Source organism: Stigmatopora argus, chromosome 13 (assembly GCF_051989625.1).
Source record: "Stigmatopora argus isolate UIUO_Sarg chromosome 13, RoL_Sarg_1.0, whole genome shotgun sequence".
NCBI lineage: Eukaryota > Metazoa > Chordata > Actinopteri > Syngnathiformes > Syngnathidae > Stigmatopora > Stigmatopora argus.
Genome location: NC_135399.1, coordinates 10001892 through 10018183, shown reverse-complemented (window position 1 = coordinate 10018183; position 16292 = coordinate 10001892). Strand labels below are relative to the sequence as shown.

The following is a 16292-nucleotide window of genomic DNA, read 5'->3' as shown; positions in this document are numbered from 1 at the left end:
CCACAAAAAATGATCCCATTTTCCCATTCTACTAGATGCTATAAAGAACAATGATGCGGCGCTTTGGCTGCTGCTCCACAAGAAGCTAGAAAAGTGCAAACTAGAAATGCTCTTTAAAGCGAGGCTCGACTCTCCAGGAAGTCATTAGGTCAGAGAAATGTGGAGGATGGTCGACAAGGGGGCTTTAATAATGAAGAGCTCGGCTACCATAGGGAGATGCTGCCTGCAGCAGGCATTTACACTTCCTTTGAAATGAAAGATATTGAGGTGGCTCCAAATGTCCCCACTGTCTTTTGAAATAAAACAGACAAATACCACTTGATACGATGATTTTGGCTGACAGCATTTTTAATCTCCAGGAGAGTTATATTTTCTAAATGAGGAAAAATAAAAAGATTTTGGAAGTAATGCCCGCAAAGACCATTTTCTTGTAGACAATCTATTGTAGTGCTGAATAAATAATACCACAGGCAAAATAGTTGGAGTCGTTTCAAATAGTCTTTGTTTTTTTCCATTCTTTTTTCAACAACGGACTTTGGTTAAACACAGATGCATCCAGATAGAGTTATATTTTGACAAGATACTTAATCTGACTAGGTGTTAGATTAAGAAGATTAATATATTATAGCACGGCATCATATGATAGCCGAGACTCTCCTCTTAATCTTTTAATCCCTGGCAGGAAATAAAATATTACAATGAGGAAGTAGGATTGGACAACATTGAAGATTCTGTAGGTGACGCCTGCTTAACACTAATTATCGCAGAATTATTTTTCTTTTTTAATTAATAATAGATATGGATTCTGCATCTGTTATTACATTTTGGCTGGTTCCCAGTCATTCCTCTTGGGAAATCGGAATAAATACATTAATTCCATGTCTTTGCACAAACCGGCTGGTTTGCAAAGAGCATTTTGCAGAGTTGCAAATGTAAACACACCCAACTCCATTCGCAGCCAAACAGGGCGGCTCTTGTCATTTGCTTTAAATGTGGCGCAACCATGACTTTATGGACGGGAAAAGTGCTTAAAAGGGCAGAAGTAATTTGACATACTAGATCATGTAGCCATCCCCAAGTTGCCAAATATTTTTCCAATAAGTCAGCACAGGACGAAGTGATTTGGTATTACCAACCTTGGGTATTGTGGATTTTTTTTAAATCCGATATATGCAATACCACGTCTAATTACTGCAATGTCTGCAAAGTTGGTTTGTCAGTTATTACCCAATCACTGCCATTCAAGGCAAGCCCCATAATTATTTTAATGAAAAAATGTTACATTCTGGCCTTAGAGCCTTGTGTTTAGTTCTAAGAAAAAGTCTAGCATTTACATTTTCAATCCAAGCTGTCCCCAAGCGTCTCTGTAGAGATCATTTGCGATGCTGCCCTCGGGGAGCTCGTATTTCTTCACTTGGCTGATTGTTAAGAATGACGGGGGCACTTCAGAGAGTGACGTGATATACGGGTCAGGAGGAGACTATGCAAAAAAATGAGACTTGTCACATCACGTTGACCACATCTCATAAAGGCGGTGAGACCTTTACAAGAAATTTTGGGCATCAATATTTATTTATAGATTGCTTTTTTGTGGCTCTTTTCAAATTTGAGTCCCCTCCAACAAGCTTGACTGGATACACTTGTCACAGCTGCCAAGAAGACACACTTGTCAACACAGTTAATGGGCTTCTTTCTTGAGTGGTATCTCAGGAGAGGTTACTTCCTCACAGAAGCAACATGTCAGGTAGTTTTGACTTCAGTCTGAGAGATTAGGACCACAGTCGCAGCACCATTTTCATGATCTCACTCTCATTGTTTTTCAATTGAGAACCCAGTTTTTTTAGCACACCACTCATTACAATAACTGGCATAGTTTGCTTTGTGATTTCTTGAAATTTATGATAGTGCCATTGTTGTACAGTACAAAGTACATCAATTTGCAGTTGTTTAAATGCAAATTGGACTAAAGTGGTACATAATACAACAAACTCACTCAAGGACAAGGATGAGTTGCCTTGTAAAAATGGAATCAACATGAGATGTTTCAGTGTGACAAATATATGAAATCATTTTTAATTGTATTTAATCCTATATGGTTTTAGAAAGTACAATGCTAAAGACAGCAAAAAATTGATCTCAATGGGCCGTTGAGTTCATTCAATGAATGTTGGAATATGAGACATTTCTCCATTTATACCCTCTTTTTAATGTTCTGCTATATCACATATATAATAGAAGCCTAGTGAGACTCACACTATCTCCTCAGGAGATACTTTACAAAATTGGATAGATTGGACCTCACTGATCCACAACCCGGAGTTATTCCATCATTCATTTTCCATACCGCTTATCTTCACAAGGTTCCCCGGGGGTGCGGGAGCCCATACCAGCCAACTACAGGCACCAGGCCTACCCAGCCAATCACAGAGCATAAAGAGACGGACAACCATTCACGCTCACACTCATACCTAGGGGGAATTTAGAGTGCTCAACAAGCCTACCACACAAGTTTTTGGGATATGGGAGAACACCGGAGTACCCAGAGAAACCTCATGCAAGCTCAGGTAGAACATTTCAACTCCACACGGGAAGCTCGGAACCCACCAGGAATTAAACGCTCAATCACAGAACTGTGAGGCGGGCGTGTTAACCACACTCTCACTGGACCGCCAGTGTGTTTTGCCGATTTTGCCGATTAAACGTAGCTTATGGAGAAGCACCATCAATTTCGTCACACGCAGTTTCTGCGTGTGATGACAAGTAGGCTTTTGTGTTGTGATAATGACGACAGGGCCTATGTCCGATTATTATTAGATAATGTATGTTTCAATACAATTGGCAATATTGTATTATTAAATTAGTGTGAGAAAAAAAAACTGTAGTAGTACTGACAAATAAAGATAAAATGAAAAGTGGCAATGAATTTGGAGTTTAAAGGGTGTGTGTCTATTCTTAACTATATTTGAGGAAAATTTCGGTTTATAATGACTTTTTATTCACCAGTAGTTATCAGCTAATCAGCTATTCACTGGTGTGACCTTTACTTTCTCATTGTGTACCATTGATTGGCCTCCCCCAACAGTATGAGCTTTCGTTTGGACTTAATTAGTCTCATACGATACACTTCAATGTCATCAACACTCTTTTACACTCTGCTTAGAGGAGGTTTGAGATTTGGGTTGATTTTTATTAGATTTGTTGCAATATTTATTGGAGGATACAAGCAAATTGTGCATATAGCTGTCAGCCTTTGCTAGTTCAGTTTCAAGGTTTAATGTGTTTTGAGGGCGTTTAAATGTCCTGCTTGTTATTTACTCAGAGTGGTGGAGGCTAAGTTGCTTCAAGGTCAGGCAGTTTTTGCAGGGCTGAAGAAGATTGGAACAATCTAACGGAGCTAAAATATCCTATGTTCTTCAAATTGTTTTATTATTACTCACCAATCACACCACTTTCCTTCTGTGTCAACCCAATCAGGATGCGGACGGCCCTCATGTTCGCTACTGTCTTTCATTGGAATAATTACCGCTGAGTCGCTTTTGTGTTCGCTTCTTTCTGGCTCATTTGTTCTGTGATCATTGTTCTCACTTCTCAGCATGTCTTTTGTGAATCAGTTTTTTTTCTTTTAGCAGAAAAAACAATTTCATATTCCCTGTTTTGTGCCGCTTTCCTATATTTGTCACTTGAGTATCGAAAACATGTTTTTTTTCTCTAAACTGTTGGGCGGTCATTGATTTTTCAATTAGGTTTGATTTTTCCAAAACACATCAGGTTTATTACATCAACAGTCTTTGTTTATGATAAAAATCCGTTATTAGACTTTGTGATTGTGGTAAACCATTGTCACGCCAGCATGCTAAATCATTCAGATGTATGCTATCTTGTTTTTGTTTTTGTTTTTTTTGTGAACCAAATTTGTTAAATCGAGAGAAAAATGCAATCCCCCCCCCCAAATGTAATCCCCTAGAGATAGAAATTTAATTCTTTCCCTATACTTGGAACACTTATTTTAAAATCATCTTACTACACTTAAACTGATTCAAAAAAAGAAAGATATAATACTGCATTGAAAAAAAAAAATTCTTATTTCAAATGGAACATAAAAAATGAATTATGGTGCATGTTAATTCATCGATCTCAATGCAGTGATATACATAAGTAGTCTTTTTTTCTCCAAAAAGAATAAATAATAAACAACATATGCATCATTTACATTGTTACATTGAATAGAGATCCTTCAAACCTCATTGCTAAAAAGTGTTCGCTAGTGGGTTTAATTAGAAAATCCTGCTAATGATGTGACTTGTATCCAAGTAAAATTCCATGTTTAGAATGTGATTAGAAACTGCGACCTGCATTCTAAGAAGCAAATGCACCTGCAGCGGAGAACGGCAGCCCAGATGAGGAGCAATCGAATCTGATAATGGATGCAGAAGCATCCAAGCACTTATGCTAAATCCTCCTATTAAGTAGACCCTTGCTGTGTTCTACATGGCAACACTTGTTCCGAAACAACAACTGGCTCTTATCAGCCTCCTGGGTAGTGGCAGATCTCTTGGAGAGCCAACACATTTGAGGCCCAATCTTTCTTATCTCTTCTGGGAGTGGCGAGGGACATCGTGCAACACTTGCGCACATTCATACGCAGCCAGCAAGAAAGCATAGCGAGAAAAAGCCTCAAAATTGCTCTAATCTTATCAGAGTTGTCGACAAACAAAACCCAGGTGCACTATGATTGGCACGTGTTCTCTTAATGAGTCTCCTGATCCAATAGCTCATGAGAAAAGAGAAGAGAACAAAGATGATGAGCATTTGCGTAATGCATATGTACTGAGAACAAAACAAAATGCAATTGTGGCTGGTTACAAGGGAATCAAGGATTTGCTGCAGATGCAGGTAAGGCTATGATTTTTTTTTTTCTCCGAAGATCTTCCAATTCACCAAAATTGCATGAAAGTGTGTTCAATTATTCATCTTTCAATCTCACAAATATTTCAGAAGTAAAAGCCTCTTAAAGTGCAAAGTCAGGGGTTGGCACGCACTGAAAAAACACAAAGTCGATATTCTTAGCGTGTCAAAATGGGAAAGTGGACAGTAAACAAGGTACAGAGTTGTTAGTTTTTGCACTGTGAAGTGCAAATGATGCCCCTCGCTTTGCCTTGTTTTATCACCCATCTAAGTGGACTGGATTACAATTAGCTCTGGCAGGAAATGCAATGGCTGCACGCACTTTGATTTGATAGGATCGCCGTGTGTGGCGCTTGTATCAATGTATTTGGTTTGTGTCGAAAGCCACTGAAAATATCAATCCATCAGTCTGTGCTTAATACAACACTGCATATTAATATATCTATATTGACTCTAGAATCTTATGGATTGGAAATACTGACATATGTTTGGATACAGTCACGGACTCCAAGGACAAGGGCTAAAAGAAACAACTCAATTAGACAACGTTTGCAATTACGACACGCCTGGTTTGATTTTTAAGAGGAACACAGCGCCGCATCACCGAAATGCTTTCGGGTTGTCTGCTTAATGAATCTCAGTGAGAGAGGTGGAATGAATCCCTTCCAGTGTTTGCATTTTTTCTGGGCCAAGACTGCGAGATGGAGCCCTGTGAGCCCCCCAGCCTGTGCCAGGTGGCAGCTGGGACACAGAGTCTCCTCCATCTAGCCTTTAGACGGCGTCATTCAGTCTTCGCGTCTATCCAGCACTTCTGGCCTGGAACTATGTCGCAACTGGACTCTGATATTGGTCCTCATAAGAAGGTGTATTCTGGTTGGTGTCAAGAAGTGTTCCAACCAGAGATGAGGATAGGCCTATGACGAATGCTCCAAACTACCAGTACAGTCGCAAGATGAACCAAGACAGATTTTTAGGTAGGATGGCAGATGTTTTCACTTGGGAAAGTTTTTCAAGTACTTTACCAGTCCTAAGATGAAACCTGCGCGATCAATCATGTGGCTTCTTTAAAGTTCCATAAAAAATAAATATGGGAAAAATTTGGGGCACTAGTAGACCACAGAAAGCCGGCGATATGCATGTGTGCTCACTAGACACTAGAGGGCAATCATACTCTTGAGATGGTTACTTAATAAATAAGTATTTTCGTGTGTTCTCAGTAATGTTAAATGTTATGGTATAATAATAACAGTTCATATCGATGTCGTTGTGCTAAGTAAATTAGTGCCAAGCAAAACACCATGTGCACGTTAAACATTTTTACGGTCAAACAAACACACACGCATACACAAATAAGAAGTTAAAAGTTAAATAATACAGCTATAATTTACCCAGGACAGATATCTATTTCATTCTATTTTTTTTGTATTTAGGATTCATAACTTTTCAGAATGCATAATTTTTGATTATATTTACAACTAAAATTTTAAGGCCACAATGAATTGAATTTATATCATCATGAAATAAAACATTACAATAAAAACATTTTAGAAATGCTAGAGGTTTACGAGATGGAAAATTTACTGTAAACTTTTTTTAAATTTATATTTTGCACATAGTGGAAGCAACTCAAACTGGAAGTTAATGGTGGTTATAAAAGAGAAGTTACTTGGCAGCACGACAGCATGTTTTATATTTGATTCAATATTTCGCTGCAACATTTGTGATTTGTCGACTATCAAGATGATAATTTGTGACAGTCCAAGGTGCACCATGATTCAAAAATAGTCATCCTTGAGCTAATAAAACAACGTTTCCAGTGTGAGACAGTCAGTTATAACACTTAGATGTACAGCACAACAGCTTTTTGCAAATGAAGTAGTTCAACCAACAGCATGTCAACTATCCAGATAAGCCATCACAAGAAATATGTCCCTTTTTTTTCAACCCTAGCAGTGATAAAAGGTAAGGTATAAGGTTAAGTGATAGCACAGCAAAGTTAATTTCCTCGTCTTCTATATGAAAAAAAAGAATTCCCATGGTAACAAGCAGTGCAGAGCAACATCCCAGCTCTGTTCGTGTTTTGGCATGCATTTGTGTTACATTAAATATTACAGGCGGCCAAAGGGTTAGCGCGTTGGCCTCATAGTTCTATGCTCGAGGGTTCAATCCCAGGCCCGTCCTCACTGTGTGGAGTTTGCATGTTCTCCCCGGGCTTGCGTGGGTTTTCCCCGGGTACTCCGGTTTCCTCCCAATTGCCAAAAATATGCAGCGTCGGCTAGTTGAACCCTCTAAATTGCCTCCTAGGTATGTGCGTGAATGGTTGTTTGTCTCCTTGTGCCCTGCGATTGGCTGGCCACAGATTCAGGGTATCCCCTGCCTGGTGGCTGCAGTTAGCTGGGATTGGCTTCAGCAACCCCCGTGACCCTTGTGAGGATAAGCTGTTCAGAAAATGAATACATGAAATAAATCCAGGAGAAAATGTGAAATAAATATGCAGTGTTGTTTTGGATTGACGGTTTCTGACAATGGGAGATGTGTCAGAGCGCAGTGAAAACACAGAATAATGTGAGTGCTTGTCTTTGGGGTGTTGCCCTTCACCTCTTTCAAACTGACTGACTGACTGGCAAAGATTTAAACCAATGCACATTTTCCGCTCGTTCAAACAGTTCTAGGACGATGTTTTGATTGTTTGTTTATTTAGACTCAACTTTTAAAAGGAGGCCTCATGGTGGGCCATCTGCTCATTAAAACACACTTACTAAAGGAATAAATCAATGCATAGGTTGGCGCCTCCCCACCTTGGGAAAAAAAAATACCTATGCAATTCTTCTGCCAAAACCCTGCATACTAAGTTTAACCTTTCCAATGGAGCTGATTCGTGCAAATACTTTTATTGGTCGGTCTGTGTTTAAGCAGCTGGTGGAGGCCAGATGCCCAGTTTTCCCACTTTTTCCTTCACCGCATTACGTCAACTTTCCTTTTCATTTTATGATGCATTGCAGCATATCCATCACCCAATAATGACCTCAGTCTCACCCAACTCATTTTATTTTACAGCTGCCCCTATGAGACCTATTCTCATTAGAATATCTGGCAATAAAGCCTTTGCGCTTTCCTCTATTAATAATTTATATACTCTTTTTTTAATATTATAATAATTATTTCATGCTGCTTTCTGTATATGACCAGTCCACTTTCTCGGAATTAACTCTAGGCTTCCCAGTGGGAAACTTATTGATTCATTAATCACATTTTCAATTAAGTAACACTTGAGGGGGGGAAAAATCTAATATAAACCCTTTGGCGCACACAATGGGGTCTCCAAGGACATCAACACATCACTTCATTAGATTTGGAAAATGTAAGCCCCCTTTTTCAATTGCTAATCAATGTCATGTGTCACTTTTTAGCCATAGCTCATAACATCAGCCAATCTATTGCTGATCCAATTGGAAGACATTAGATTTGGGAGCTGATATTAACTTATTCCCTGCCGTGGGAAGTTCACAGCACAAGGGTTGTGCCTAGTTTGTATATCCTGTAATGCACATGTGTCAAAGTGGCGGCCCGGGGGCCAAATCTGGCCCGCCGCATCATTTTGTCTGGCCCGGGAAAGTAAATCATGAGTGCCCACTTTCTGTTTTAGGATCAAATTAAAATGAAGAGTATAGCTGTATATTAAATTTCCTGATTTCCCCCCTTTTAAATCAATAATTGTAAATTTTTAATCATTGTTTTCTGTGTTTTTAGTTGAAAAATCATTTTGTAAAATCTAAAAATTTATTTAAAAAAAAAAGCTAAAATAAACATTGTTTTAGATCTATAAAAACTGAATATTCAGGGCTTTTAATCCAGTTCTTTTAATCCCTTTATTAAAAAAACTAAATATTATATCTAAAATGGTCCAGCCCACATGAGATCTGGTCACCATGAATGTGGCCCGCCAACCAAACTGGGTTTGACACCCCTGCTGTAATGTGTCATTTAGAGTAGATTTTTTTGGTGGGTGGTGTCATTGAAATTGAAGGTATACATAAAATACATGGGAAATATACTGTGTATTTACCACAGGGTTGGGAATAAGGTTTACCTTCCTTGGTTCTAATACATATGTATTGGCGGCCCAGCGGATGAGTGGTTAGCGCATCACAGTTCTGGGGTCCTGGGTTCGTATCCAGAAACATTAGAAGATCATGAATAATTACATACAGCACCTGAGGGAGTCCTTTACTGAATTCGTAGGAAACGGTGCTTTAAAAACAGCTCGTAGCGGGTTAATCGGGGCACAATGCAACTCCAATGACTTGACTCAGCAATTTTTGCAAGAGGAGTGAGGAAGAGTAATGTCTATAAGAGTGGTCTGCCCCCCAGTTTAAGACCATGCATCACCTCTGGCCCGAGATTGATGTAAGAGCTCAGGGATAGCTACACTTAGATGACATCATTGAGTGGATCTGTCAGCTGTTTTAACGTCTTTTCATAACGTGCAAAAGACTAAAAGTGCAACTGCTGACAAAGCTTCTACCTCAGAAAGCCTCCGAAAAATCACTAATGGCCACTAAAACGTTCAATGCGCTTTTGAGGGAAAAGTCTCAATGCTGAGGTTTGTCTCAAGTGCTTCATCTGCTCATTTTGGTTCTCCGTGTTAGCAGCTGTCAGACCTTTTCTGACGACTCGTCTGGTTTTTCCGCCAAAAACAAGCAAGTGAACCAATAGTCAAAGAGCACCTGAGGCAGCGCTTGGTGGATGTGCACGACACAAAAGCCAATAACAATTGCAGTCTGTGGTTTTCTCCTCTGACTACAGATTGTGGCGCTGACTCATGTCTTTTCATGTAGACCTCCTCTTTGTGCTTTCTATTTCATCTCCATTAACCAGAATCCACACGAGCCTTCTTCAACCAAGGCCAAGAAAGTAACAGGGTGGCGTAAATAATATAATAAAGTAAAACATAAACAACTGTTACATTAAATTGTTGTTATTGTTGCATGCTGATTGTGTGAGGAATTTTAAAATGACGGTCAACCAAGTTCTAGGAAGGGGCTCCTGGATTCTTAGCGCTCCAAATCCAAGTATGAGTGTAGAGTAATGAACAACATTAAAATATACAAAGTAACAGAAAATAAAACTTAATTAATCAACATGACTGCCACTGCAAATAACCATAACATATTTGGCTTGTACACCTAAAAGAAAAATAATTCTAATTTTCCTTGGTTTTATTATTGAAAAAATGCTGCTTTTAAACGTGTTACAAAAAGCATAAGGAAAGTTAATGTGACACACTCTAGTATCAATACTACTTCAACTCCCAAAGAAAATAATTTGAACTTAAGCCGTTCTTGCACTACTAGAGGTAAAACATTTTTTTTAAAGATGACTTAAAATCGCACTACCACCTCAGGGGTTACTTTACTGAATTCAATATATTGGACTTTGCCAAGTCTCTTTTTTATTAAATCAACCTAAAGCACAAAAAAAGAGTTTTAATCTCATTTCGCTGTTGGCCAGAAAGCCAGAGTTGCTACCGAGTAATGTCACGGGCGGCCGACCTCTTCGCATACTGCGTCCTCTTATGTTTAGTTTCATGACTGTAACTGTCAGCGTTTTTGTTTTGTTTTGTTTTTTCCCCTCCAAGAAATTCAGTTGTTTCATTAAAAAATGTGTAATATTTGTTGTTTACGAAATTGGTAAACACGAACAATGAAGAGATAAGCTTCTATTTATTTAGTTTTTCCGTCCAACCCACCAGTGAGCTCAGTGAATTGAGCACATAGAAGGAAGTGGACCAGCCCATAAGTAGCCCATTCTGTCGATTTAATCCAAACATTTTACTGAAGATTGCGTGGACAAAGTGATAAGTGATGTGTAGCCTATGAATTGTTTAGCATGTGAACTAGCTGCCGTAAATAACATTGATTTAGTAACCAAAGCAACAACACTTCATATCTTAACAAAATTACAGTCCTTAATACTGTATTTGTTTCAATTCAAAGAGCAGACACATTTTTATTAACACTGATTGCACTCAGATTCTGCTCATAATTGACGTTACAATTTTCTAGTCAGTCAGTTAAATGTATTGTGTATGTTTTTCTTCTTTTTTTAAGTAGAAGCTGTAAGGTTTTATGCTAAAACAGCTTCCAATTCAGAAGCACCCATAACTCCCTCCACTCTGACGAAAGCTCCAGCTGGATAGAAACGGACCCAAACCATGATTCTCCCATGCTTCACTGTCGCCTCATTTGAATTAATGACCAAAAAGTCCGACTCCCAATTGATTGGACACTAAATCTCACCAAGTATAACTAAAATCTGTCACTTATTCAGATTACACAGATGCCAAATACAACTAGCCCTAAACCTAAGTATATTCGTTGACTGAGAAGCCAATTTCAGAGGCAGAATTAATACAAGTATGTAGGAAGAGAAAATGATGTCTTCATTATTTATCAGTCGGACATGCACTTAAATAGACCTCTGTGATATTATCTCCCCAAATGAGCTACTTAAGGAAATCCTTCCTTACATGTTTCCTCCACTACTACTGGATCAAATTCAAACAGCCTCTTAAAAAACTATATTTCAATACTTCAATACGCAGCTCATAGACAACACTATTCTATGATTGGTCTCTTAATATACATGAAATTGCTCGGCACAGACCGCTAGCTCCCCATTTGGTATTCACACGAACAATAAATGTTTCTACCACAAACAAATTAATATCCGACTAATTATGCTGACAGCTGCTTTGCTGTTGCAAGCTGTTTTTATTACGCTTCTTTTCGACACTGCACGGTGAATCATCAATTCTTCGTACGTGTGCCACCTCCGAAACTGAGCGTACTTGTGTGCAAGGAATGTGCTGAAAATATACTACAGTAGTGTTGTACGACTCGTCGCATTTACATATTATTGTACCGGCCCAGAGGAGACAAGTGGATGGCATGTAATTCTTCACTTTGATTTTGGCTACACTAATAAATCTCAACAGTACAATGCTGACAAATAAAAAAAAAAGGAAGGACAAAAAAGAAAAACTCCAAGAGCGTTTTGTGAAATTTCAGAGGTGCTCTTATTTCCTTCTCGCCTTCCTCAGGGAGACAGAGAAGCTTCGTCTTTTCATTTCACACACCGTAAGAAAGGTAAACAGTATTTTATGCTACTTTCCTTTCCTGTGATTGCCAGGAAAATCATAGACACCCTACTACTATTATTCTCGGTTTAAAGGGGAATTCAGGAGAGCCATAAGAAGTAAAAAATTGCTGAAAAGTAGAAAAAGTCCGAGAAATGTGACCTGAGCTAGAGAGCAGAAAAGGTTGTGACATCATTAACTTCACCAGGGAAAGTTTTTTTTCCCCAATAAAACGGAAGTTTTTTGGATTTGTTTGTTTGTTGGGGCAACTTTCCGGCTTTATTTTTGCTAGATGGGAGATTGTTCTTTATATCTTGAATCTCTTTAATCGTCCCTCAGAATGAAAAGACTACAAAATTTCAAATATAATTTTTCATAAATGTGCATGATATTCATATGACACATCAGCTTTATTAGGGGAAAAATATTACATTGCTCAAAATCCATGTATCAAATATGATATGTTTGACCATGTAGGGTTAAACAAGGTGTATAAGGATAATTCGCTGCATCTCCAGTGAACACACTGATGATGTCATAAAAATGGTCTTATAGCCAATTTAAAAAAGGAATTCACAAAGCTTTCATTTTTAAATATTTGTCTCTCTTTATTAGATGTTAAATTAGTAGCTCTTCAAACTAAAATAAATAAGTCACATTTAAAATAATTTCATATGAAATATGATGAAATATCCGCAATGGATTGCCAATTAAAATGAAGTTATAGGAGTTTTTTTAAATAAAATTTTGTCCTGATTCAAGTGGCAAATGTTTGAGTTGAAATTCAATATAATAAGATTATAAGCGTTATCTGAACTGGGCTCTTTTTTCCCTCTCGACTATGGCGATGTTAAAATTAGTTAAAGCCTTGATGGTCCATGTTTTAGTTCAACTACTTGATCACTTTTATACTTTATTCACATTGGCGTCAAAGTCCAAATCAGCCGACAGCCAAGTGATCAGCACACGGTTCCTACGTGTACATCCAATAATGAACAGCTGTCAAAGTCAGGATGTGACATTTGCTTCTTTTGGGCTCCATTGAGCCATTCAGTTTGATTATCGTTTGAAGAATTCCAATTGTGATGCCAAAAAATGCTCATTAAGACTTTTCAACTCTCTGGCCATGTCATTCAATGTCCAAGTTACTCCAATCCACATTCCAAACTGAAGCGGGCTGCCTTTCTTTCCCCAGTCGGTCCAACCCAAGGCAGTCGATTGTGCGCAATCCATTGATGATTGCACAGAGGCATCCTTTTATTTGTCCACACTAAGTGCGTGTCTCACAGTGGAGATTAGGAGCCCCAAGAGACAAAACCCAGCCCCGGGGGGAGACGTTCACCCGCTGCACGAGTCCTACGATAGCGCACGCCTCCTGACCACGAACATGCCGGTAACCGTCTTGTTACCACAATGGCAATTATTCAAAAAGAAGCGCAGGTGGAACTCTTTGCGCATCATCCCAAAATTGACAAGATTTGCTGTCCCTTACCTCGGCGCTCATCCGCTGATGCCGAGGGCTGGCTCCATGGAAATAATCCCGAGAAAAGGGCTAAGAAGGTGAGGAGGAAAAACTCGGGCATGTTTTCGGAGAGTGGCTTTAGCAGGAGCCACGGCGCGTCTACCCGGTCCCGATGCTCGCTCCTGGCCCACGTCCAGGTCCAGTCTCCCCCCCTCCCTCCTCTCCGGTCTCCTCCACCGCCACGCGGTTGTCAAGCGCCGTTATTCGGAGGTGTCCAGCGGAACCGGTGCGGCGCGCCCCCCCGCGCTCCCCGACACATGCAAACGGCTCTGATGGGAGCAGACAACACGGATGAGGGAGAAAAGAGCGCAGGGGGTGGGGGTGGGATGGATGGAGACAGAGGAGTGAGTGGCTCTCGCTGTCTTTTGGCGGTGATTAAATGTCGTCAAGGTGGCGCGGCGAGCGGGAGAGTCATCACGTTGGTCAGTCAGTGCCGGGTGCCAGCCTGCTTGGACTGGAGTCACAGGCAATGAATTTAAACTCAGGAGGAGGGGTGGGGGGGATTTGGAGCGAGGGGTGGTGGAGCTCCTGTGCTCCCTCGCTCTCTCTCAAGCACTTCCATTGCCTCATACAGCTTCTCGCATCTACTGTAGAAATCATTTACATTTCATTTATGTCCAGTGATGCCTTGAGATGTGAGGTTATTTCATCCAAAAAGCTGCTATAGTACCTCATTATTTGTCTGCTGTCTTCAGAGCAGACCATTTATGATATTTTTGAGTTTGCTGCTTTTCTGTCTTAATGATTTGATTTGGTGATTCTCAATGATCCCATTTACTTTGATTTGCCTTGTACTTTGTGCTTTTGCTTTGTTGTTCTGTCTAATCACCCTCTTGCTATTGCCACAATGAAATTTCCCGAATACGGGATGAATAAAGTTATCCAATCCAATCCAATGTTATCTGGATGTTTTATATTTTCTTTTAAATAAATACATTTAGATACAGTGGTACCTCCACTTACAAATGCTTCTTCATACGAAATATGCTCAAGTTACGACATTACGACAAGCCTTGATGGGGAAACCTTTTGTTCCAAGATTCCAAAGACAATCCAAGTTATGAAACGTCAAATAAAATCAAACATCCCCCAAAACGTAAATACACCACTTCCTATATGTATCTTCTTTTTTTGTAATTGTGGTGGGGAGTGTTTTTTCCATCTCCCAACACTTTGCTGGCATCCCATTCGCTAGAAGGGAGCTTCAACTGCATGGTGCCAAAATCGAAGTTAGCACACAGTTAGGCACGCTACAGCCCGCCTAGGCCCCGGGCCGGGTAGCAGCCATCGAGCCCGACAAGGGAGCACGACGCCAGCCCGACCACAAATGGCTGTAGGGCTAAACCATATGCTCAGGACGGGTGTCAAATAGCTGACCCAGGTCTTGAACCGGATCCAGGAACGAGACACATTAAGCACACATTCTGACCACCTCGTTTATGCCAGTGCTGAATAATCCACAAAGCAAAAGCCTTAATGAAACGAAGTCTAGACATTCTTTGAGAAGATGGTCCTTGCTAATGTGAAAAAAAAACTACCACCCACAATGAATTCCCTTGCTACCCTACAATTAGTATGGGCACCATCTCTTCAGCAGAGCACTCATCCCCTCCCACCTAGGCAACAGTAGAACTAGTAGTGCATTTATTTTGTAGCTGTTAAATGAGATTGTTTGCTAATAGTGAATTCATTCATTGAGATTATTTTACTTATACATGCACCTGAAATGTATAATTTACTACTTAACCTCCTAAGACTCTTGCAAGGCATGCATTTTTATTTTCTCTTTGATATTTAGGCGACATGTGACCTGGTGAGTGTAAAAACTAAGAATGATCTTTTACATGATGTCATTTCTGAGAAAAATGATGTCCACATCATAAGTGGACGCCAGGCCCATGTAGTCCAAAATATAACATTGTAGTCTTGTGACAACCAACAATGTGATGTCCACACATTTGGACGCCAGGTCCTAGGAGGTTAAAGATTGCGTGTGTTTGAGGGGGGGTGTCAGTTCGCATATGGTACAAGTACAATCAGTGACAAATCAGAATCTCTCTAGTGGAATACTGCATTAAATAGAAATAGCCTGTACTATACACATTTTAATTTGGGACTTAGTTGAAAAACTGTGAGGCTTCTAAAAAGTAAATTAAGTTCACATTGACAGTGCAATAAATTTGGCTGCCAATATTTTTTTAAACGAAGCAAGTGAATTAAGTTTAATTTTTGGCTCAGATTTATTTCATATCTACATTATATATTTTGGAGGTATTCAGCGTGTGGTAACACTGAATTTTTATTCAATCTCTTGCTTAAAGGTGTTTCAACATGACCACAAGGGCTGATGGTCAAAACCGTAAATGATACTAGACCAAATAAATAATTGCTGCAAAGGGGGGAAAAATAACAGTGTAAATAGGGTTTCTTTGTGACAGTGCGAGCCGCACAACACATTTTTGTGTGAATTTGCAGCCTCGTTATACCTCAACTTATTGTAGTTCATAACTACACACAAATGCTGGCTTCTTTGTTATGGTCATTAATTCCCTATGTGCAGCATAGTGATGTCGGTGAAAATAATAAATTGTACTTGGCTTATGTGGAAGGGGTGAAAGTAAAACCTAATGAAGCTGGACGGCAGGGTATTTTACAATAGCCTTGTTTAGACACAATGAAGATGCAAGTTGGGCAGATACATTTGTGTATAAATCAGCGGCAGGGCAC

General features: G+C 39.6%; 1 protein-coding gene across 2 annotated transcripts in view; it reads right to left on the bottom strand.

Moving 5' to 3' along the window:
• The window catches only part of lrp1bb (low density lipoprotein receptor-related protein 1Bb), a 155664-nt gene extending 141586 nt beyond the window's left edge, over positions 1–14078 (bottom strand). Inside the window, exon 1 of one of the 2 annotated variants that reach the window (XM_077616629.1) lies at positions 13536–14078. In XM_077616629.1, the coding sequence (XP_077472755.1) occupies positions 13536–13626 (91 nt within the window). In that variant the 5' untranslated portion in view covers positions 13627–14078. The remainder of the gene's footprint in view (positions 1–13535) is intronic. The other variant, XM_077616628.1, reaches the window with a different exon arrangement.
• Positions 14079–16292: the final 2214 nt, after the last annotated feature.